At 40.7% G+C, this 25,565-nt stretch overlaps 1 protein-coding gene across 2 annotated transcripts in view; it reads left to right on the plus strand.

Moving 5' to 3' along the window:
* Positions 1–24,328, plus strand: part of LOC135206480 (uncharacterized) — a 31,903-nt gene extending 7,575 nt beyond the window's left edge. Inside the window, exons 3-4 of one of the 2 annotated variants that reach the window (XM_064237857.1) lie at positions 23,088–23,289; positions 24,193–24,328. In XM_064237857.1, the coding sequence (XP_064093927.1) occupies positions 23,088–23,289; positions 24,193–24,215 (225 nt within the window). In that variant the 3' untranslated portion in view covers positions 24,216–24,328. Of the gene's footprint in view, positions 1–23,087; positions 23,997–24,192 lie in introns of those variants that run through there. The other variant, XM_064237856.1, reaches the window with a different exon arrangement.
* The last annotated feature ends 1,237 nt before the right edge of the window (positions 24,329–25,565 follow it).

The raw sequence follows: 25,565 nt of genomic DNA on the forward strand, positions 1-25,565 counted from the left end.
TAGTAAAAGTTTTTTCCTTTCTCTATCTGCCTCGGCAGGGAAAGAAGGTAGTAGAGTATCTGCTGTATGATAATACGATACGGTCAAATCATAAGCACATACCGTAGTTACTTCTTTGCTGTGCAACTCTATTACCAGTATCCCTTACAGGACTTTCCTAGGAAGGACTACGCTTAAAGGGATTGTTATGACAATACCTAATTAGCTTCTAGATTTATCGAAGTCTTGTTTCGCTTAAATATACATTATAAGAACTTCCTGAAGTTCGATAATAATTTTATAAGATTCCTTTATTGAATGGAGTAGCTGGCAACTCTGGAAGAGTAAGGCCAGACAGCTAACGGAGGGGGCTGCTATCGCTTAGACCAATAACGCAGTAACCATCTATTGCTCGTCATGAGAGGTCGGTCCTGCGGGATGGAATGACTAACCGATCTCTCCCCTACAATCGCGGTCTTAGCGCCTCGGATTGAGGGATAGTTAAGCAAACATAAATAAAATATTGTCTGCCTTTTGCTAGAAACGCTCAATAAGAAAGATATTCCAGCCTTTCAATGCTGATTACCGTAGGTAACATTATTAAAGGAATCTAACGCAGCAGAACACTATATATTATATAAATGTTCTCATGCTTACGAAGCATGGCTTATTAGAGTACATGCTTAGTGAGAAGATGAATGTAGTAGAGAATTCACTTTTAAGTCTACGGTATGGTCAAGTCTTATGGCCTTTCATGCATCAGGGCGCTCGACAAGATCCTCTCTGAGATGCCCTTGGTGTTCTAGGCACAATACGCTCGGTAAGACTCTCGCGAGGACGTCTCTTGAAGATTGCTCAACGTCCTACGCATTGAGACGTGAGGAAGCTTTTGCCGATGCTCGACGTACTACGAAAGAGACGCTCATGAATCAGGACGCTCTGGAAGACGCTCGACGTCATAAACCATTGATAAGCTTTTTGGAAGACGCCTCGATGTCTTACACATCTGGACGCTAGCGAGGCCGCTCGCCAGGACGCTAGCGAGGACGCTCGCCAGGACGCTCGCGAGGACGCTTTTATTGAAGGACGCAACCCCTCCGGCATCCTACACGTCATGACGCTCGGTAGAGCACTTGCCAGGACGTTCTTCAGAACGATAGGCGTCCTACGCATCAAGACGTTCGGCAGGATTCCTGCAAGAACGCTCTTCAAGAGGGCGTCGTTCGAAGTAGAGGAAGGAGTTTTGGTCTCGTCAAGATGTCTACTTCGCTTTCTACGAAGGGAGCGTTCAATAGAATCCATCACTTGATGAATTCCAGGAAAACTGTAAGCAGATTTCGGTGTCATAAAACGCCTCGTCTGCTTTCGGGATTGCGCTGCCGAAGGGGTGGAACATTAAGGTCCTTCCTGTCGTAAGCCCAGTCTCTAATCAGGAATCCTGCCCCTTCCTCGATTTCTGCGGGAATCGGGAAGGCTATATGCTCGAATTCCTGGATTACTTTCCGTCATGCAATTGGGTTAGTTCTCATTGACAAAGTTCTTAATAACATTTTATCGCATAAGCGGATAAGTAACAAAATTTCGAAAAGAGCTCTCATTCATTAGTCAGAGGCTCATCCAGGAAAAAGACTTGTAGACTACGTCCATGAAGTCTTATGTCCAATATCATAAGAAGCTTGAACTGTCCTTTTTTCGATCCTCGGTTCTCACTTGATCTCCATTCGAATAATGTTTAATTCGTTCTCTTGGCAAAGAGAACGAAGACAGTCAATTTCCATTCTCTCTCTCTTTCTCGTCGAGGAAAGAATGTAGTAGAGAATTTTATGTTCAAGTGACTACAATACTTACGTATTTTATCTTTGCGTCATATTACTATGTAGGGTTCAAGTCATATATGCATATCATGGTTACCTCTACAGATGGCAACCGAAAAGACGGTTATTGTAAAGGTATTTTAATCGGTCCTTCCTGCAAACTTCCAGGAGTTTCCGCTGTAAGGACAACGCTAAAGGTATTGTTACACAACACTAACTCAGCGTCGCATCTAGCGAATTATGTTTTCGCTTAAATATGCCTGCTTGAGAATTTCCTTATCGATAATAGTAACAAACCTATTCCTTCGTAGAAGAGAGTAGCTGTAACTCAGGCAGAATAGTGCGAGACGAGAGGTTGCTGTCATTGTGGATGACGCAGTATATTTAATCGGTACTCCAGGCAACTTTCCAGGAGTTTCCGATTTAACATTTGGTAATTAAGCGTAATGTTACGACAACACAAAATCAGCTTCTGTATTTAGCGAATTTTGTTTCGCTTAAATATGCCAACTTGAGAGTTTCTGTTCAAATAATGTAAAATCTATTCCTTAGATGAATAGAATAGCTGGCAACCTCGGCATAAGACTGCGCGAAAAGGTGAACATAAGCTGCTGCCTGCTGCCTGTGACTGTCACAGTGTCACCAACTCAGTATCAGGTAGCTCGCTGTTAAGCTCTGTCGGTTACGTCTCTCTCTCCCGCGGGATTGATTGACGAACCATATCTCTACCCTACAATCATGACTTTCGCCTCGGGTTGAGGGGATTTCTAGTAATCATGAATAAACACGACTTCCTATTGCTAAGAAATTTTCAACAGAGATATCTCTTAGACCTGTTCAGCGCTGCTTACCGCACTGTAACAGAATTCTGTACGAGTTTAACCGCGGCATAGCAACTATAATAATGCTCTCCTGCTTATGCAAAGGCGCAGCCTTATTAGGGAAGGAAGCATGCTTAGTGAGGGAATGGAATGAGTCTGCTGGGGACCATTTTCCGTCGCTGGAGAAGCTTGTTTCCCTGAATAGTCTGCAATTCAGACCTCTACAGTTTTTCCTGCAGGAGGACTGAAATAACATCAAAGATCTAGAAATAATTCTAAACATCTCTCAATGGGTTGACGATCACCTCAGGTGATACCGAGAGGGTGCCAGGCATCCGGACAGAGGTCCTGGCACATAATCTAAGAGAATTGGAAGCAATTTGGTTGGCTCTCCAGTTCCTCGAAGAGTGAGTTTTTGGTCGATTGGTCCAAATCGTCTCAGATAATTTCGCAGCTCTCTCATATCCCAAGAAGAGAGAGATGGTTATCGACATAGGCACGGAACGTAACGATCCTCAAGAGGTTCGTTACACTATTGCACGTCCGTGCGGATCTTCTCGATCGGCGGCAGCAACTACTGACGTCTGAGTAATCCTCGCTTAGAATATGTCGAGAGTTGTGGAGACGTTGGAGACGTCCTTTCGTAGATTTCTTCGCAATATTGAAGACGAAGAAGCTTCCTCTACGTTGCTCCCTTATTCTCGATCCGAGAGCGGTAGCAATAGACGCAATCATATAGTATGGAATGGGGATAGTTGGTTAGTCTCTTTTCCCCTATTCAAAAGCTCAGGAAATCTGATAAGATAATCGCTGGCGTCAGAGGGAGCGAGAAAGACGCTGATCGCCCCAGGTTGGCCTCGAGAGCTGGATTCACAGAGTCACGTCCTTCAGAGGGCATTTTCCAAGGACCCTTCCCGAGAGAATCGTATACTCTAACAACCTCACTTCGAGAGGTACCTAAAACCTCTTCCGCTCTGAGTCTGGATGCGTTCAGACTGTCGAGAAGCGAGAGGATTTTCAAGATTAATTACAAGTCTCATTGCCAAAGCAAAGCAGTGCTGCATATTTTGCAGTGTACCAATCGGAGTGGGCCGATTCTGGAGATAGTGCAGGAAGAATGACTGCTCCTACACCTCCACCTCTGTGAATTACTTTACCGTCTTCCCTTTCCGTCTGAATTATGGGATGAAGCTAACAGTCCCAACGATTGTAGAATACGGAAATATGTTGTTGACGGCCTCTAGGCTCAGAGATTCGGATCTGTCAAACAACAAAGCCCTTCACGATCTTTGAGGTCTGCGGAAATCTTGATGGAACTTAGACGTAGTCTGAAGTTCTTGATGTCAAAGCATTTCGAACCTCTCCTTTCTGTAAACTTAATACACGTGACCAGAAAGGCTAATTTTCTAACCACTCTAGCTACGGCAATGAGGGTTAGTGAGGTTTTAGCCATCATCAGAAGGTTTTTGGCTTTAGAGGACATAATTCGGTGTCCTCTAAGCCTTCCGTTCTTGCTAAGAACGAAAACCCGTCTAACCCTTGGCCCAGAGGTCCTGGGAGATCAAGGGGATGGCACAAATTATTGGGCAAGAGCCACAGAGAGTCCTGTCCCTGTCGGGGCTCTCAAGTTTTATCTTGATAAAACTAAAGAAAGTCAAGGTCATTCGGACAATCTGCGGTGTTCCGTTAAAAAGACCAGAACTTGCCCAGGTCGAAGAACGCCCTGGCGTTATTTTTTAAAGGAGTCTTTCTAAGAGGCTCATTCGTCATGTTTGAACAAAGATTTGAAACCTTTTAAAGTGAAATGCTCACGAGGGTGAGGGCGCGGCCTCGGAAGCATTTCAAACAGAGCATGACACTCAGTAATATCCTGAGTGCCACGTTTGAGCGAATAAGCACTCTGTGTTCGCTTCACACTCCCGACGGGATGTGAAGACGACATATGAGATCTGCGAAGTCGCTAGGACCATACATATCCGTAGAAATATTATTGGAGGCAGGAAGCAGCACGAATCCTATCCTATAGAAAAGGGATAGGTGTGCTTTTAACTTTGAAGGGTTGGTCGCTTGAGGCGCTTTTCCCTTTCGTTAGCCTAGAAGTTATGGGACTAACTTCGTATAGGTTAGGTCAGGTGGTGGTTTTTAGCTTCGTTGCCCTCACAGTATGGTCAATATGGTCAGTCACATTGTGGTCACGCTCGTTGACAGATCATCTAGAGCGCACAACTACACAGGTCACTACCTTGTTGGCAACTCTAGTAAAGCAAAAGCAGACTTCGTGACAGTAATCAGAATCAGCTATGCTAACAGGTAAGGAATCAAGATGTCAATCATCTGCACTTGAGGTGTTTCCTAATCCTTCTATTCTGTCCTCCCACCTCCAATGGTGGGATTCAGCTATATATATCTACAGGTAAGTTTCATGAACAAAATGTTATTGTTATGATACAATAAAGTTTGTTCATACTTACCTGGCAGATATATAAATTAAAGTACCCACCACCTCCCCTCAGGGATAGTGGTGGTATGAAAAATCTGAATAGAAAATGGGAATGATTCCTGATCTCCGCCTCCCAGCGGCGGGGAATGGGTACTAACCACCTGGCCGCCCACTGCGTGTGCCGGGAGTTTTGAAATTCTGTCGGACTTCGGAGAATACAGCTATATATATATCTGCCAGGTAAGTATGAACAAACTTTATTGTATCATAACAATAACATGTTTGTTCTTTCCATGATTTTCTTTGATTGGAAAAATCTCTAATTTCTGCCTTGAATAATTTTTCTCTCTCCAAAACCTACCATGGTTATACTTTACTGTGTTGCTTCCAAGCTAGTTATTCTAGATACTTAGCACTCTAAAGGATGTGTCATATCGGAATGCTTCAGGTTTTTTAAGTCGGGTATTGGTGGCGATTTATACCTAACAGAGGCACCATTTTCGGTTATCAGCGCTTTGCAGTTGGTGTCAGGCTATTGGAACGGAACCCCCACCAGTAACCAAGGGCACCCTGTATTGCGCAAATTTCAAGTTCAAGAAATGCTCTGTGACTCATGGAGAGCCCTAGTAGGCTCAGAGTGGATGATTTTCAAACTTTCTACCGCTTTCAGTAGATGTCTCTCTTAGTCTTCCGTTAATGGGAAATTGACTCAAATTACAGAATTCCATGTCCTTCCACTGACTCCTGCATCTCACACTTAAACAGTAGGAGATGCTAGACTGTCTCATATCAGTAAGGGGATTTTCAAAGGTATCATGGGTTCTATCCTTTAGTGAAAAACAATTGTGGCCTTGTGTCAGAAGCAAGTAGTTTGTGTATTGCTCAGGGCACCAATCTAGAGGAATTTTCAGCATCTTTAACCTTTAACCTTTTTTTTTGCTTTCCTTGTTATGGTGTTGTGTGCTATCAGATCTAATTGACAATTAGCACATAAAGATTTTGAGATCAGTTGAGAGTGAAGCCCCTACAATTCAGTGTCAGTTCCTGTCTAGAATTTAGACAGGCCTATTTCTCGATATAACGTAGTTTGGTTCCCATAATAAGCTGTAGGTCCCAGTGCTATAGATAACCAGTTGATTCCTGGCCACATAAAATATCTAATCCTTCGGTCCAGCTTTAGGGGAGCTGTTAATCAGCTCAGTGGTCTGGTTAAACTAAGATATACTTTTAGACAAAGGTCTAAATTTTATCCACATTCTTTTGAGCCCTGGAATGAGTTCCACTGGGTTACGTATTTACTGTGAAACACTTTTATTTTTTACTATTGGCAGTTAAAAGAGTAATTTATTCCAAGCATTCTCCTTAAGGCTGTGGTAAAGGGAATGCTATTTTATCTTTTTGCCCAGAGTTAAGAATGATGTAAAGGCTAAGTTTTTCTGAGAACTGTAAGAATTGCAATTTAACCTCTTTGGTCGGGAAGAAGGAGAAACTCATTTCTGTCCAGTTGGGGCAATTAAAACTTACTTAGATAGGTTAAGCCTGGAAGAGGCAGTTAACTTAGATAGGTTAAGCCTGGAAGAGGCAGTTAACATTTTGTTTGGTGAATTTAGAAACCTAGGACATCTTGGTCAAAGGTTAAGCCTAGAGGAGGCAAAGTTAACCTTTTGTTTTGTGGGTTTAGAAAATGTAGATGTTTGCCAAAGCTTAAGCCTGGGAGAGGCAAAGTTAATATATTTTGTTTTGTGGTTTTAGAAAACCTAGAATTTCTGCCAAAGGTAAAGCCTGGAGGAGGCAAAGTTAACCTTTTGTTTTTTGGTTTTAGAAAACTTGAAATGTCTGTCAAAGGTCAAGCCTGGAGGAGGCAAAGTGAATCTTTTGTTTTGTGGTTTTAGAAAACCTAGAATGTCTTTGTCAAAGGTTAAGCCTGGAAGAGGCAAAGTTAACGTTTTGTTTCAAGGTGTTAGAAACCTAGAACATCTTTGTCAAAGAACGCCAGGTTCCGTACGACTTATTTGATTAATGCATAGAACTAGTTCCGTACCTTTTACCTTTATTGAAGGTAAGCATTCGTAATGTGACAAATATGTCAAGTAATGTGACAGGAGGGAGACGGTTGCTGATTAGTGATCAGTGATTTTTATGTATCTCTCTCTCTCTCTCTCTCTCTCTCTCTCTCTCTCTCTCTCTCTCTCTCTCTCTCTCTCTCCTTCTCCTCTCTCTCATCTCTCTCTCTCTCTCTCTATGTAATCTTCACATACTCCTATATTTTTACCAACCATCTATTTCTTTTTTTAAGGCTAACTTTTAAATTAAATTACAGTAAATTTGATTTCATTTAAAAGTTAGCATAATACTTATGTAAAGACAGATTTCATTTAAAAGTTAGCTCTCTCTCTCTCTCTCTCTCTCTCTCTCTCTCTCTCTCTCTCTCTCTCTCTCTCTCTCTCTCTTCATATCCCAAGGTATGTCACAATTATGAGATTTATGGTAAATGTGCATACCTAGATGGCTATGAAGATGAATGCAGAGATCTACATCCAAAAATATGCAAAAATTTAAAAGAAGGAAAATGGTGTAAGTTCAAAAAAAAATGTAAATATATGCACCCTGTAGCCATGAATCAAATTCAATTAAATAATAAAATCCAAAATAACAAAAGAAACAAATAAAGAAAGGAACAAACACCATGAAGTGAAGGAAAAAAACAAGCCATCAACGCGATAGGTAATGTCAGCATCGAGAATGCAAGCATCAGCTCCAAGATACAGTGCAAGAAACAAGCACTGTATATACAATGCCAGGGGATGGTGCAGATTCAGAGAAAATTGCAGATTCATGCTCAAAATGAATAATTATGATGAAGGAAGACTGAATATACGTATTGGAAAAGTGGGATTTTTAAATGTCAGAATTTCTGGAAATAAAGAAAAGAACAACATACCAGAACAGGAAAGAGACATGGGAAAATCCTTATTATTACCCATATTAAATGAAGGGGATAACATGCAAACCATCATAGTGATGAATGCGCAGGGTTTAGTTACTAGTAACTCAATAAGAAAAGTATAGTTCTTAGAAGAACTGACCCAAACTGAAAAAAAATAGATATAATGAATATAAATGAAACCTAGTGTTCCCAAGAGACTGGTAATGATGTTCTGATAAAGGGGTTCCAAACTTATAGATCAGATAGAAAAAATTGGAATCAAGGGGGAACTGCAATATATGGGAGAGACCTAAAACAAGGATAAATATATGAGAAATATAGTAACTCAGAATGTGAATTAATAGCGATAGAATTTGAATCTGAAAAATTCATGAATATAGTAATACATAGACCCCCTAATACTAAAGAGTTTGACACAATAATAGAAAAATTGGATGATATATGTAGAAATCACAAAGACTGGACTATTCTCCTATCCGTAGACTTTAACTTTCCTTTCATTGATTGGAAAGAACGAATAGGAGATTGTGCTTGTATTTATACATATAAAAAAAAGAGAGTAATAGTAGTGCAGAAGATAAGAGGCAATTCGAAAAGCTATTAGATATGCTACTAGAATACAACATTCAACAAATAAGTCACCTGCCAACAAGAAAGGAAAATACTTTAGACCTAGTATTTGTGAACGAGTTGAATTATGTTAAAGAAATTATAGTTTATAATGCGAGTATTTCAGACCATAATGTCGTAGAATTAACAGTCCATTCCAAAGCAAGTGAAAACAGAGATAAGCAAGAGATGAAAAAGTGGGAAGGATATGGACAATACAACTTCTACAGTAAGAATATAAAATGGTCAGAAATAAATGAAGAATTAAACAAAGATTGGGATAACATATTCTTAAGTGATGATTACAAGTAAATACGGATACTATATTATATATGAAATATTAGAGAAAATAGTGGATACATATATACCGAAGAAAAATAAACATCAGTCATGCATACCAAGAGACAGGAGGATCTTGTTCCAGAAAATCAGAAAGTGGAAAAAAGGTCTTGCAAAAGAAAAGTGTGTATGAAAAGGGATGGAACTAAAAAGTAAAATAGAAAATCCAAAACAAAAGATTGTACAATCAAAAGAAAATGTAAAATGGGACTTGGAAGAAAAAACCCAAGTAAATATCAAGCAAAACCCCAAACTACTGTACTCATATGCAAAAAAGAGGAATAGAAATAGGCCCTCTAAGAAATGAAGGGAGATTAACAAATGAAAAAAAGGAAATATGCAACATACTAGCAGAAAGATATAAGAGAGAATTTACCCCTAGAATTGATGATAAAGATAATGATACAGAAATAAGGGATGAAAATAGTGAATATTAATCAGATATAGATATTAATGAAGCTGATATTATGCAGGCTATAAATGAAATTAAAAATGGATCAGCAGGTTATTTTGTTACAAAGTAGTTCATTCTATCACAAAGCCGCTTGCAATATTATTAAGGCAAAGTGTAGATACAGGCAAGATTTATGATGAGCATAAATTAACATTTATTACCCCTACTATCAAAAGTGGATCAAGACTAGAGGCAAGTAATTATAGGCCTGTGAGTCTGACATCACATATTATGAAAGGCTAATGAAGAAAAATATTATGAAACATTTAATGAAAAATCATTTGTTTAATATTGGACAACATTGTTTTGTACCCAGAAAAAGTACACAAACCCAACTGTTAGTCCACTGTGAGAACATATATAAAAATATGACACGGAAAAGAAACAGATGTGGTTTATTTAGACTTTGCAAAAGTTTTTGACAAGGTAGACCATAATATATTAGTGAAGAAAATTAGAAAACATAATATAGTGGACAAAGTAGGAAGATGGATAAAAGAATTTTTACACAACAGAAAACAGATAGTAGTTATTGCAAACGATGAGAAATCGGATGAAGCTAAGGTAATATCCGGTATTCCACAAGGTACGGTGTTAGCTGCATTGCTGTTTGTTATTATGATTGCAGACATGGCAGTAATGTTGAGGACTCGGTAGTGACAAGTTTCGCCGATGACCTAAGAATAAGTAGAGAAATTACTTGTGATGAAGATAGGAACTCGCTACAAAGAGACCTTAACTAAGTACGTATATGAATGGGAATATGTAAATAGGATGGTATTCAACTCCGGTAAATTTGAATCAATAATTTATGGAAATAAAGAAGGAAAGCCATAGGCATATAGGGGACCCAATAATGAGACAATCACTAAAAAGGAAGCAGTTAAAGACCTTGGTGTGATGTTGAACATGTTATGTAATGATCAAATAGCAATTCTAATGGCAAAATGCAAAGCAAAAATGGGAATGTTGTTACGGCACTTCAAAACAAGAAAGGCTGAACACCTGATTATGCTTTATAAAACGTATGTTTGTAGTCCACTTGAATATTGCCACATGATATGGTACCCACACTACCAAAAGGATATTGACAAACAGAGTGTACAAAGGTCCTTTACAGCTAGAATAGAAGAAGTTAAGGATCTTGACTATGGGGAAAGACTGCATTTTTAGAATTATGTAGTCTAGAAAGGAGAAGAGAACGCTACATGATAATAGAGGGATGGAAACAGATAGAAGGAATTGCCGAAAACATCATGGAACTAAAAAATATCAGAAAGAGCAAGCAAAGGTAGATTAATAGTGCCCAAAACTATACCAGGAAAACTAAGGAAAGCACACAGGACATTAATCCTCTATGCACCAGCATCGACAATGCAGTGTCTATTCAATGCGTTGCCAGTTCATCTGAGGAATATATCAGGAGTGAGCGTAGATGTGTTTAAGAATAAGCTTGACAGATATCTAAGCTGCATCCCAGACCATACAAGATTGGAAGATGCAAAATATACTGGAAGATGCATTAGCAATTCTCTGGTAGACATTAGAGGTGCCTCACACTAAGGGACCTGGGACAACCCGAACAAGATGTAAGGTCTGTAAGGTAAGGTCTCTCATACTTAAGTAAAGACAACTCTCTCTCTCTCTCTCTCTCTCTCTCTCTCTCTCTCTCTCTCTCTCTCTCTCTCTCTCTATGCGTTGTGTTAGTCCAAATGAAAAGCCCTGTTTGTTCATGTAAAGAAATTTCAAACAGAAGACTTCTAAAAATAGATCAGTTGGTCGGAAGGGGGAAAGAAGAGAGAAATACTGTACGTATGTAATCTTCACACACCTATATTTTTACCAGTTATTTATTTCTTTTTTGGAGGGTAGTGTATTAAGCTAACTTTCAGATGAAATTACAGTAACTTTAATTTCATGTAAAAGTTAGCTTAATACATATTTGGGGAGCATTATTAAGGTCATATTAGTGGTCAGAGACCGTGCCAGACTTACAACTTACACGAAAATTCCTTTTGCGCAAGGGGTGCTACTAGTAGCAGCTCAAGTCTTTCCTCAACCAAAGAAAGAGCAATCTTTTATGCTTTTTGTTTTAAATTGTGTTTTAATAATTTGGGGATTATAAAGATACATAACTTGTTGAGGAGCATACCTTTATATCATCATAAAGATGCACTTTGCTCCCTGAGTGGAATCCAACTTCAGGTGGCAGTAAGATCCAGAAAGGATTCCAGATTAGGTAAGAATGTTTTGGGTTTCATGCAAGAAACTTTTGGCTCGATTGGCTGAGTGGATTTTGTCTAACTGCACTACCCACCATCCTCTTCTCAATGTGGGAATCTCCCATCTTTAATAGGGCTGTTAAGGATAATTCTAACGAGAACTAAAACATTCAAAAGACACCTGTTGGAGAACAGATGTACTAGACAGACAATCATCCAGGCAGCCATTTGACCTTTCGTTTGAATGCCGACTTGCCTATCAGCACGGAGGTATAAGCTATCTTTAACAGTAGGTAAGTATCCAAACAATAAGTTTTATTATGGAAATTTATATAATCTAGCTTGTATACAGGCATGGTTTTTTTTTTTATTAATTTAACATTTAAATTATTAGTCATTCTCGTGAGTTTTCTGTTGTCTATCATTTTCTGTTATATTAGAGAAGGTTTTTCATCAATTTTCAGATAATTTCTTGGCTATAGTGTCATATTTGTCTAAATTTGGTTGTTGGAATCTGTATTGTAAAAGGTTTTAGTGATGTTTTTAATTTTTTTGATGCTGCCAGCTTCATGCTTAAAATTATCATTGATGGCAAGAGTTTCTTGCTGGTAGCTGCCATGATTTATATGTACGGTCCTTAACCCTCTTACGCCGGAGTGGTAAATAAAAAATTGTCTCCCGTATGCCGGAGGGGTTTCAGAGTGAGTGTGGAAGCGGAAAAAATATTTTTTTCAAAAAATCACAGCGCGCTTAGTTTTCAAGATTAAGAGTTCATTTTTAGCTCCTTTTTTTGTCATTGCCTGAAGTTTAGTATGCAACCATCAGAAAAGAAAAAAAATTATCATTATCATATATAAGGGATTTTGACGAAGGAAAATCTATTTCTGGGTGATTGGCTCGTGTCGCCCTATGAAAGTATCCTTAATATCATTCTTTCTAGGTAAAATTTAGCCTAAATTACCAGAGAAAAAACAAATTAAGAAAATGTCAGTAAAACTGACTCGCTCACTCTTAAAAAGAAGTGTCGGTATGATATAGGGGCGAGTGTGGAACACTACCACGAGACAGACACCAATTAGAACTTCCTATCAGAATCCCCCCAAGAGAGAGCTGATACTAACGGGCGATGCAGCCTCTACTACTACTACTAGAGGACGCCACGGACAGCAGCGCCCCTAGCGGACATCCTTAATCAAAATAAGCTAAATACATCTTGTCCTGCAAGGGGGGAAAACAAAACAAAACCATCAAGGGGGGGTTTCATAGGGCGACACGAGCCAATCACCCAGAAATAGATTTTTCCTTCGTCAAAATCCCTTTTCTGGGCTCAGCTCGTGTCGGCCTATGAAAGAGTACCAGAGAAACAGACAAGATGGTAAAAAAGGAACAATGAAAAACAGTGTAAATGATGATATAATATAGTAAATCAATTACAGCATACAGATTAAGCACTTAAACTAACTTATATTAAACAGTAAAATAATAGAACGTTAGTAATCTTAAAGTACTTAAATGGTAATTACAGTAAATTACAGAGCTGCATGTAATATAAAGAAAAAAAAAGGAGATTTACTTAACAAAATACAAGATATACACATTCATGTGCCCTACCCTAGCATAAAAATAAGGGTAGGTACACTGAAAATCCATCTTATAATACAAATAGTGCAACATATATACAAACACATTGTGACTGAAGTTCATCATAATACAAAAATGGTGAATATATACAAACATATTGTGTCCTACCCTAGCATAAAAATAAGGGTAGGTACACCAAAGTACATTATTAGTACAAATGTGGATGTCCCTAGCAAAAAAATAAGGGACAATCCATCTATATGATTCAACGACTAAGCTATGATGTTGAGTAGCCCTGGCGATAGGGTGAGGCATGTTGGCTGATGTAGGTAGAAAGGAGACCTGGATTTAAACTACAACTACTATACAGTATCAGGGGAAACTATGTTTCCCGCTGCTACTGCTGAAAACTTTAAAGATTCCAAGGACTTTAAATAATGCCGTTTAAAGACTGTCGGGGATTTCCATCCAGTATACTTTCTAAGATCCTCAAAGTTCATATGTTGAAAATAATTAATTGAGGTGGCTACTCCCCTGATATCATGTGCTTTTGGGAATGACTCAGGGTTGGCTTGTTTAATGAAGTAAAGGATTTGCTGTCTAATACCTTTTACTGATAAAGTACCACCTTTTTCTCTCATGAAGAGAGCACCTGAGGATCTAGAAGAAGTACGAGATAGAAAGCTCTAAGAGTTGATACTGGGCAGAGAGAAGGATCCTGTGGAAGTGGGATAACTTTCCAAGGAGCCCACCTTGCAAAGAGGACCTCATTTTTGGCTAAAAAGCTACCGATCCCGGAGCAAGTAGAACTTCTCCTGATGGGAGGAATTCCACATGACCCGCATCCCTGGATAGAGCCGACAGTTCTGAAATTCTAGCTCCTGAGGCTAGGCTTAATAAGAATAAGTCTTCCTCAGGAGCATTATGAATGTACAAGATGAGTTGTCAGTATCTGAAGCTAGTTTGAGGACATCATTTAAGAACCATGAAACTGTAGTAGGCCTCTGAGAAGGTCTAAGTCTAGCGCAGGCTTTAGGGATAGATGTGAAATAAGATTCAGTCAGATCTATCTGAAACCTACTTGAAAGATTTTCTTCAAAGCCGATTTATGAGTGGTAATCGTGCTAGCTGCTAACCTTTTTTCAATAAGGATCTGAAAAAGGATATAGCCAAATTAACTGTCATGGTTGTAGTGTTCGATTCCCTCAAGAAAGATGCTAATTTTTTAACAGCAGAGTCCATATTGTCTAATAGTTGACTCTCTCTTATCTGATTCTAGGAAGAGAATATTCTGTGGATCAATGTCAGCATCTTTATTAGCCGCAAACTTCATGAAGTCCATAAAGTTAGGGTCTGGAGAGTTCCTGAGGAAGCGAACACAGTCCTCATTTGTACTGATTGTTATAGCTTGGGAGGATTGGGGATCCGTTGAGGTCGGAGACCCAATTCCAGAAGAAGGAGGATACCAGTTGCTCTTGGGCAGTCCGGTGGCAATCAGAGCTACTATCCCTTTGAAAGACCTTAGTTTGTTTAGGACTTTCAGAAGATTCACTGGAGGAAAAACATAAATTCTCTCCACTGATTCCAATCCAACGACAGGGCGTCCGTGGCATAAGCCAGAGGGTCCAGGTTGGGGGCCACATAGCAAGGGAGCTTGTGGTTCGCTTGTGAGCGAAAAGATCCACTTGGAGACCTGGGACTCTCCGGCTTACCCACTGGAATGACCGACGTCCAGAGACCACTCTGATTCTAGAGGAACTGACCGGGACAGGGCGTCTGCTATCACATTCCTTACTCTGCCAGGTGAGTGGCAGACAGATGCCATTTGTGTTTGTTTGCTAATGCAAAGATGGCTATCATGACATGATTCACATGCTTGGATTTGGACCCTCCTCTGTTGATGCAATGAACTACCACTGCACTGTCCAAAACTAGCCTGAGATGAGACTTCTTCGGGGGAAGCAGTCTCTTCAGAGTAAGAAATACTGCCATTGCTTCCAACACGTTTATGTGGAGCTGGCGAAATTGAACTGACCAAGTCCCCTGAACCTGTTTGAACTGAGAGTATCCCCCCCACCCGGACAGGGATGCTATCGTGTGAATGGTTAACAGTGGAGGATATTGAAGGGGTACTTTCTTGGCTAGTTCTTTACTTTTGACCAAGGCCGTAGTTGGTTGTTGCGGAGGATCTGGTGAATTACTGACAACTTGTCTCGATATTTGGAGTTTGCTTTGACCGCCAAATTCGATTTATATCTTTCAGCCTTGCTTTCAGAAGGATATCTGTTACCGAAGCAAACTGAAGAGACCCTAGGATTCTCTCCTGGTTTCTTCTTGACGTTTGTTTGCATTTGAGAAATTGCCTGACAGATTTTGCTATTTTCCTTCCGTTTGACCACTGAATTGACAGATTGTGGGAAGACAAATCCCATTGGATTCCTAGCCACTGAAAACGAGATTCCGGAGTAAGTCTGGATTTCGTTTTGTTTATCTGGAAACCCCAGATGTTCCAGTTGGAACTACCTTTTGGGTGGCTTTGAGACATTCCTCGACTGTTGGTGCCCAGATCAACCAATCGTCGAGGTATGCTGCTACCATGATTCCCTGAGCTCTCATTGTTGTACAACCACTTCTGCTATCTTTGTGAATACCCTGGGGGCTACATTCAGACCGAAGGGCATCACTTGAATGAGAATGTTTGATTTCCTAGCCTGAATCCTAGGAATGGGCGGAAGTGCCTGGCTATAGGGATATGATAGTATGCGTCTGTAAGATCGATGGAGCATGTGACGGCTCCACGCGGAAGTAAGGTCCTTACTTGCGAGAGGGTAAGCATCTTGAACTTGTCGCAGCGAATGAAAGAGTTTAGCTTTGACAAGTCTAAGATTACCCTTCTTTTTGTTGAGCCTTTCTTTGGCAACGCTGAATAAGCGACCTTGAAATTTTAGATGTTTGACTCTCGCAATAGCTCCTTTCTGAAGGAGTTCTTCCGCGTAATCTGTCAATTCCTTTGACGGCAACTGATGAAATGATTTGATTGGAGGAGGATCTTTGATCCAACTCCAGCCTAATCCTTTGGACACTATGCTCTGTGCCCAATTGCTGAACCCCCACCTGTGGCGGAAGAGGAACAGCCTCCCTCCTACCTGGTGAGCCTCATTGTTGATGGGCGGGTTGCCACCACGCCCTCCTCTGAACTGCTGCTCCTCGTACCCCTTCCTGCGCCACGCTGACGAAAAGTAACCTCTCGCCCTACCTCGGCTGAGTGTAGCCTTGAGTCTCATAAGTAGGGTTGAAGGCCTGCGAGATAGCGTAGGAAGTGGATGGCTGAGATTGCGGGGGCAACAGGAGGATAGGCTGGTTCTGCTTCGAGCTGGCAGGTTGTCCCTGTTGGGTAACCGGGTGACCGCCTGCACAAAATTGCTGCTGTTGCTGGAGTTTTTTGTATGGCTGGAACCTCTTACCAGCCTTCTTTGGTTTTCTTGCCAGCAGTGGGAACGGATTCCTGTTTCCTCTTTGAGGAAATACCCCACCTAGCTCTAAGGCTCTGGTTGAGTCTAGCAGCTTCGTGGTGTACCTCGTTCACGCGCGGACTCTGGGAAGAGATCCGCTCCCACATGCTGGCGGCCAAGAGTCTATTAGGCTCATGCCTGATGGTGCATTCTTGTAAGACATGCTTCCGGCAGTTCCTCCTAGCCTGGAAGAAGTCAAAAGCGTCCGTTAGAACCGTCTGAAACTGAGATTTCGCCAGAATCTTGAACAGTGGTTCCGTAGCGTAAGAGAGGGCAGCATTTCCGTGATTATGAGGAATTGAGGGACTGCCAAACCTAGTTCTCCGCGCGTCAAACTCTGCCTGGATTAGGGAATCCGGCAGCCTAGGAATTTTCTCGCCGAACTGGTCCCATGGCGCAGTCCGGTTTGCTTACCAAGCGTGAACGTAGCTGGCAAGTTCTCCCACAATTCTCCGAAGGGCCGGGAAAGAGCGAAGAAGTAGACTCCGCCTCCCTCAACTGTGGGATGGGCTCATCCTTGAGGCTGCTGAAGGATTTCTCCACTAATTTCGTGGCGAACGGTAAGAGAACCTCCTCTTCCGTCGCGAAAATAGTGAAGGGACTCTTGTAGGCCTGGAGTTTCGTGTTTGTACACTCCCAGTCCTCAAGGCAGTGAACCCATTCCCTCCCGCTGAGCGTGATCTCTACTGTATAGGACCGACTCCTTCGAGATCTTGTCTTCCCTCGTCAGAGCGTTGGCGTCAGCCTAGCATATCCGATGAAAGGCTGCGTCAGGCCCGGAGGGTAAAACTCGAAGTCCTCAATCCTTCGAGTTCCACACCGAGATAGAGATCATTCCATCTTTGAACGGAGCGTAGGCAGCTACTCTCCATGGGTTCTCCATAGAGAAAGCTGGCAAGGAGTCATATGGCGGGAGTTGAAGAATCCCCGTGCTAGATGCTGGGGAGACTGGGGGAGGAACCTGAGCTAGCCCAGCTACTCGGTCCTCATTTTCTCTCATTCTGTTAGAGAGATCCTGATTGACTGTCCAGATTGAGACAGACTGTTTTGATAACTGCGCAAACATCTGCTCGAACCGTGTCCCTAGTGCGGAGATTTGCGAGCCTACCAGCGCGCCCACCTGTTTCCATCACCCCTGCTGAGAAAGTAGAGGGATCAAAGGTGCTAGTGCCTGCCACCGCTACCGGCGTAGCCGTAGTGGAAGCGGTGGAGGCGGGAGAAGGCAGTGACTCGGCGGGAGAGCGCGAGCCTTCTCCTTCGAAGCCTTGCTTCTGGAGCTCTTTGATTGAGAAGAGCTCGGCTTTGCCTTCACCGCATCGGCATAGGAAGTCGACGACTTCCTAGCCGAAGAAGACGAAGACGACTTCTTAGAAGTCGTCTTGGCTAGAGTCTTCGGTTCTCTCTTTCCCTTCTCCTTAGGAGGTACAGAGAGAACGGGAGGGCGAATAGGGATCTCAGATCCCGAAAAGCCTTGGAAAGAAGCGGAAGAAGAGGGGACAGGGAGAAGATCCAGGAGCACCAAGGAAAGACCTTGGGCGCTCGACATACCTACCTCAACCAACAAATCCTCCCCCCTACCGCCATAGGTTCAAGGTTAAGGTCCAAGGCAGCGACGTCCGGGACCGACTCCTGGGAGGCTACGACCCCAAATGATTGCTGGAGGTCTTGCTGGATGGAGGCTATCAGTGGGGCAGCGGACAAGGGGTCAACATAACCCGTCGACTTGCCCGCGGGGAAGATCTGGACAGCCAGCTTCCTGTCCAAAATGTAGGGCTGGCCCTTGGCGGCGTTCTTCCCTTCCCGAAGCCGCCCACCCACGCTTTCAGGGTGGCGAGGGCGACTTCCCTCACACCGGTAGCCTGAAAGAAGGTGAGATTAGCTGCCAATGGTGGAACGGGTTTAACAAACTTATGACTAGAAGTTGTTAGTAAAATGATAATTAAGCCTATAGTGGACTTACCCCATCTCCCAGCTGACCGACCAGGTCGTAGCATATGCAGGCGGCTTCATGGTGCCAGACGATCGTCTCGTTGAACGACGTGGCACAGGGGGCGTGAGACCTGCACTCATCATGTCCACAGGGGTCGAACAGCGTCGCGTTACACCCTAGGACCTGGCAGTTGGTAGCCTGTAAGTGAAAAAGTACATGAGTACCAAGAAACACTTACAGTCTAACATATGCTCCGCTGGTGCCGGAGCGATAAAGTTAGATTAAACCAGAGCCCCGCCAAAATACGTGTGGTAACTAGGTTGGTATCTAGGCTATGGCTCCGCTGATGGCGGAGGCACAAAAGACAACCAACCAGGAGTGGTGGTAATGGAAACCACGACGGAAAAAGGCGGGGATGGTTGATAAAATAATAATAATACACAATTCATTGTAAAATAACGTACAATTAGGGTATATCCTTAACATAAAAATAATAAAACAACCTCTCTCCGCCCGTCTACTAGAAGAGTGCGTAGGTAAGGAGGAAAGCTCCCTTCCGGTAGCGGGGGAGATAATAAGGATATAGTAGGCAAGCAAACGACCACTCGTAGTACCCACCCCGCCCGCTAGCGGAGCCAGTAACCTATAAACAAAGGTGCCCCGCTGCGACGGAAGGCTCCTTTCGTATAGCAAGGGAGTGGCTAAGCAACTGGGGAGGGGGGGAGGAAGGTCTCGGCGAAACACGGCGGAGCGAGAAAAAGGGGGGTGAGGGATGGCCTACTCCTCCCCGCCTCACCAACTAACCCGCATGGAGACCCCGGTACCATCATGAGTGGTCGCCCTATACCCCCCGCTGGAAGGAACCCTTGGTCACCTCCGAGAGGAAAGAGAGAAGGCGACTGAGGTTGTTATAACAACGAAGGGGTCCCCAGCTCCTCCCTATACCAGAAAGGGAGGGTAGGGGCAGGGTAAGGTGCTAAGGAACACGTGACCGCAAGTGGCCTAGGCCGCGAGCAACACAACCGTGAGAGGGCCACGTGAACCAAGCTGTACCAATACAAGGAACAAGCACCTAGGCTAGCCTAACACCCTAAATAAAATAAATATATACATCGAAAAAGGCGGAAGAGACACTTTTATAGTGAAAGAGAAAGAAGCCCAGGAGGAGGCAGACTGTTCCAAGAAACAGAGGCCTACTCGGAGCCAGCGATAGCCGATGTAGAGCAAGAGCCGGGATGCTGGGACAGAAAAAATAATAGCCCTAAATACCAAGCTAAGAGAATGGTAGGAGGGCTAACTATCTAAAACTCGATGTAAAACAATGAACGTGATTAAAGTAAGCCATAAGAATAAGAAGTCCCCGTATGGAGGACCGGGAATTCTTACGAGGCAGCATGGCCGCCACGAGACAACCGGGGAACCGTATATGACCTATTAAGAGGAAAATACTGGTACCCGGAAGATAAAACTGAGGTAAAATATTACTTATGAGTTACTTAACTTAGCCGTGGCAATTGCAGAGCGTTCCATCGTGGATTACAAGGAAAAATCCCAAAAAGGCACAGCACAAGAAAAATGGCGACTTGTCGCTAGCGCTAAAATTTAAGGATGACCGCTAGGGGCGCTGCTGTCCGTGGCGTCCTCTAGTAGTAGTAGTAGAGGCTGCATCGCCCGTTAGTATCAGCTCTCTCTTGGGGGGATTCTGATAGGAAGTTCTAATTGGTGTCTGTCTCGTGGTAGTGTTCCACACTCGCCCCTATATCATACCGACACTTCTTTTTAAGAGTGAGCGAGTCAGTTTTACTGACATTTTCTTAATTTTGTTTTTCTCTGGTAATTTTAGCTAATTTACCTAGAAAGAATGATAAGGATACTTTCATAGGCCGACACGAGCTGAGCCCAGAAAAATAATGCGATATATGATAGCGCAAAAACGAAATTTCATATATAATTGTATTCAAATCGCGCTGTGTGCAAAACGGTTAAAGGTAACAAGTTACTTTTTTTTCGTTGTAATTTACACTAAATTGTGATGATTTTGGTATATAACACATTGTAAAACGATAAAAGCAACACAGAGAAAATATTATCACAAAATAATGCATGAATTCATAATGCGCGGACGTAAACAAATATTTTTTTTTTAAATTCACCATAAATCTAAATATTGTCCTAGAGACTTCCAATTTCTTTCAAAAATGAGACAAATGATGAATATACTATACTGTAAGAGTATTAGCTTACAATTGCAGTTTTCGACCATATCTGACGAGTTAAAGTTGACTGAATGTCGAATTTTTTATATATATATTTTTATATGCAATTATTCCGGAAATAAGAAAAGCTACAACCTTCAAATATTTTTAGTTTTATTCTACATGAAATTGCGCACATTTTCATATATAAATTTCTATGAAATGCCTAATATGAAACTGAGCAAATATTCCGAGAATGGGACGTACGCATTTCGGAGATTTGTGGTGGAGAATCCGCGCGCGGAGGGAAGGAAAGATTTTTTTTAAATTCACCATAAATCTAAATATTTTGCTAGAGACTTCAAATTTGTTTCAAGATGAAGATAAATGACTGAATAATACTAGACTGTAAGAGTTTTAGCTTACAGTTGCGTTTTTCGACCATTTCAGTGGAGTCCAAGTTGACCAAACGTGGTTTTTTTTCTATTTATCATGATTTATATGCAAATATTGCAAAAATGAAAAAAGCTACAACCTTCAATTATTTTTTGTTGTATTCTACTTGAAATTGTGCACATTTTCATATATAAAACTTTATGTAACGGCTAATTTAAAATGGTGCAAACATTACCACAATCGCACGTATGATTTTTTCGGAAGAGTTACCGCGTGGACATAAAGAAAATGTTATTTTTTTCATAAGTTCACCATAAATCGAAATATTGTGCTAGAGACTTCCAATTTGTTGCAAAATGAAGGTAAATGCTTGAATATTACTAGAATATAAGCGTTTTAGCTTACAATTGCGTTTTTCGACCATTTCAGTAGAGTCAAAGTTGACCGAAGGTTGAAATTTTGGCAATTGTTATTTATATGAAAATATCTCAAAACTGATAAAAGCTACAACCATGGGTTGTTTTTAGTTGTATTGTGCATGAAATTGCACACATTTCCATATATAAAACTGTATATAATGGCTAATTTTAAAATGGTGCAAACATTATCACAATCGCATGTATGATTTTTTTCGGAAGAGTTACCGCGCGGACATAAGGAAAAAGTTTTTTCATAAATTCACCATAAATCGAAATATTGTGCTAGAGACTTCCAATTAGTTGCAAATTTAAGGTAAATGATTGAATATTACTAAAATATAAGAGTTTTAGCTTACAATTACGTTTTTCAACCATTTCGGTAGAGTCAAAGTTGACCGAAGGTTAAAATTTTGGCAATTATTGTTATTTATATGAAAATATCTCAAAACTGATAAAAGGTACAATCATGAGTATTTTATTGTTGTATTCTACATAAAAATGCGCACATTTTCATATATAATACTTCATGTAACGGCTAATTTACAATGGTAAAAAAATTATGTCAAAGTGACAAAATAATTTCCGAGATGTGTCACAGATACTTTTTAGTGCTGCAAGAAAGAAATTCGCACTTGCGCGCCTGCGTAACGATTGTAAATAAAACAACACCTTGATCCGTGAACTCCCAGCATCCCCCAAGGCGCGTGATTCAAAAGTTTTAGGCTTGTAGGCCTATAAGTATTTTTCCGCGAATTAAAAAAAAAAAACTTTAGTAAGTCGACGTAAAATACGTCCAGTCGGCACACGAGAGACAAAAAATGTCGACGTAAAATACGTCCAGTCGGCGTAAGAGGGTTAATCTTTGTAGCCTTATTTTGCATCTTATGTAAGCCTACATTTTATTTTTTGTAAGGAAATTACCTTGGTGCTGTATATGAATTCTTGTTTAGCAGAAGTTTTCCCTGGTGTGGAAAGGAGAGCAAGTGAGACTTGGAACAATTTAATTTTGTGGACAAGGTAGCCGTTAAATTTAACACCCTCTTGATTTTTCATTTCTGGTCAGTAATTGCCTTGGAAAACATTCAGAGGTTCCTCTAAGAATTTGCATTTCAGGAGGTTTGGAGTGGATATTAACTGAAAAATATTAGAATATATTGCAATTTTTGGTGCCCGAATATTACTGGTACAGAATCACATTTGTTATTATGTTGTATTTATGAATGATTAAAATATTTGATTATTATTGCCAGTCTTTAGTTTCTTTAAGCCAAATTATTCTTGAAAAATTGGTAGTTCGGAAAAATCTACCTTTGCTTTTATTGTACTAATTGTAAGATGTACTTGTGTATTTACCCTGCCACTTAAGTTTTGCAATAATTTTATTTGTTCATTTGTCCTTTTGCTATTTCTAATATTAATAATTTTCCAGAGCCTTGAACAGTCTGAAGCTTCTGCTGCACCAGTTGTAGACTTAAGCAATGAGGAAAATGGTTACTGTGAGCCTTCGAGGGTGCATCTGCATCTGGAGCGGGAGTACGTAGACAATTCATCCTTCACATTTTTGCCACCAAATACAGATAACACAAGTTATACACATTCCCAGCTTCAGCATCAGTCTGCTGCAGATTTTGGTAATGGCTCTGAGTGTTTGTTTGTAATTTTCTCTCATTTGCAATTTAGTTTTTAATATCATGGACTTAATTTTTCTCTCCTTGTCCTATTATGAATGATTTAAGGTGCCAAACCCACCGTGGCATGCATATCTACTTGTACAAATCAAGTAACTGATATGGTATTGAGGTAAAAGACTTTGTCTGTATGTCAAGTGTTTAAGTTGACAGCAAAATTCAGGACTGTAGTCAAGTTTAAAGCCTATATCTGACAGCTGAGGAGTTGGACTAAATAAGGGAGATTTTTTTCCCCATCTGGCAATTAAACAATCTTTTTTGTTGTTACTTTACTCCCAAAACTAATATTCTTCCCCCTAGCCTAGACATCTTTCATAATCCTCACAAATATAAATATGGAATGTTGTCCAGTTTTGTCTTAGCAGCTTTATTTCATATTAATAATAAACTGATCTTGGCTTAGTTTTGATATTTACCACAAGTTGTGGTAATAGTATATGTTAAGATTAAGGGGGCTGGCCGGAACCCTTATATATGGGGGTATAGGGCAAAAAATGCAAAGTCATGAAAAAATTCTTGGAGCTTTGTATGGCAATGGAGAATATGTATATGAAATATTATGTCAAAATTCCTCTTACTTTCATAGTTACAGGGTAATTAGTAAACGTAACTCAATAAGCCAAAATCATTGATCCATACAAGAAAATGCAATATTTCTTCTGTTATCGTAAATTTTGATAATTATTGTCTGTGAGCAATGGCATCTGTAGAAATTCCATGAGGTGGCAGGAGGCAACTTAGTCAGTTTACCACCTTTCAGTGCGAGGAGAAACCTCTTGTAGTGTACACGTTTGAGTTTCACCCCTGATATTCGCTTGCTTTTACGTATGTTTATCTTTGTTTCAGCAAGAATTTCATCATGCCAATAAGGAAAAGACTAGCAAAACATCTCGGTAACACACAGACGAAGAAAATTCGCTCTAATATGATCACAGAGTATCATAATATACGCGATATTAGCGTAGTTAGTGAAGAGAGAGAGGGAGGGTTGCTAGTAAGGAACACCCCGTCTTGCCTAATGCACAGTCTGCAGTGCCCCGGCCCCAGGCTATGGTCTTTGAGCAAAGGGATCTTCATTTATGATAAATAACATTGTTTTGGTTTATTAGTACCCAGAAAGGAATATGAAATTCATAATAATCGGGATTTATTACGATTGTCTTTGTAAAAATAGAGTACACGTTCAAGTTTCACCTCTGACATTCTCTTGATTTTACGTCTGTTTATCTTTGTTTCGGCCGGCAAGAATTTCATCATGCCAAAAAGGAAAAGACAAGGAAAACATCTCGCTAACATACAGAAGAAGAAAATTTGCTGTAATAAGCCGAGTTAGTGAAGGAGAGAGAGAGAGAGTTGCATAGGAAGGAGTGCCATGTCTTGCCTGACTCAGTAGTACCCCAGGCTACGATATATGAGCAAAGGGAAGTTATTCCTTTCTGCATTAAATTTATGATAAAAAACACAGTTTTTGGTTTATTAATACCCCAAAAAAGAAAAAAAATAAATAAAAAAAATAAACATTCATAATAATAATTAATTATTAACATTTTTATTGTCTGTAAAAATACAAAGGAAAACTTTGAATGCCTGTATCTCAAAACCATACTTATTGACCTTCAAAATCTATCTTCTCACTTACTTTTAAACCTATAGCATTGAAATTTGGTATATAACTTAGAAAGACAGTATAGAACAATCAAATAAACCCCTTTTTCACATAAGTGACTTACCAAATAATTACATTAGCTGTACGCTTTCTTACCTGGCAGTCGAAAATTCAAATTCCTGGCGGCGGTAGCGGCGCTGCCATTGTTTGTGTAGGTTATACAGATCCCGCCCACTTTCGGGAATACTTGGTACTGCTGAGCTTGACTCTTCAGTTCGTTTTCTGCTGGCCACGGGGTAACACCAGTGGTTTGTTGTTGCAGTCGACTTTCGTCGCCATTGTCGATTTTTTCTTTTTGGTGATGTACAAGTTCTTGGTTGGCGTTTTTGCTTAATCAGTTAGCTGCCTAGTTATTAACAAGTTATTACGAAGATTGTTTCTGATGCTAGTTCTTCTTCAGTAGGTTTTGCAGCAGTGGCTGCAAAACTAGATTAGCTAACTATGTTACGATCCGCACTCCAAATGTGTTAAATGTAGGGGTCAGTGCTGTAGCAAGGAATTAACTTGTGATGAGTGCTGTAGTTTAGTTGAACAAGGTTAGAAGACTTTTCAA

The sequence above is a fragment of the Macrobrachium nipponense genome, chromosome 31 (genome assembly GCF_015104395.2).
Source record: "Macrobrachium nipponense isolate FS-2020 chromosome 31, ASM1510439v2, whole genome shotgun sequence".
NCBI classification, from domain to species: Eukaryota; Metazoa; Arthropoda; class Malacostraca; order Decapoda; family Palaemonidae; genus Macrobrachium; species Macrobrachium nipponense.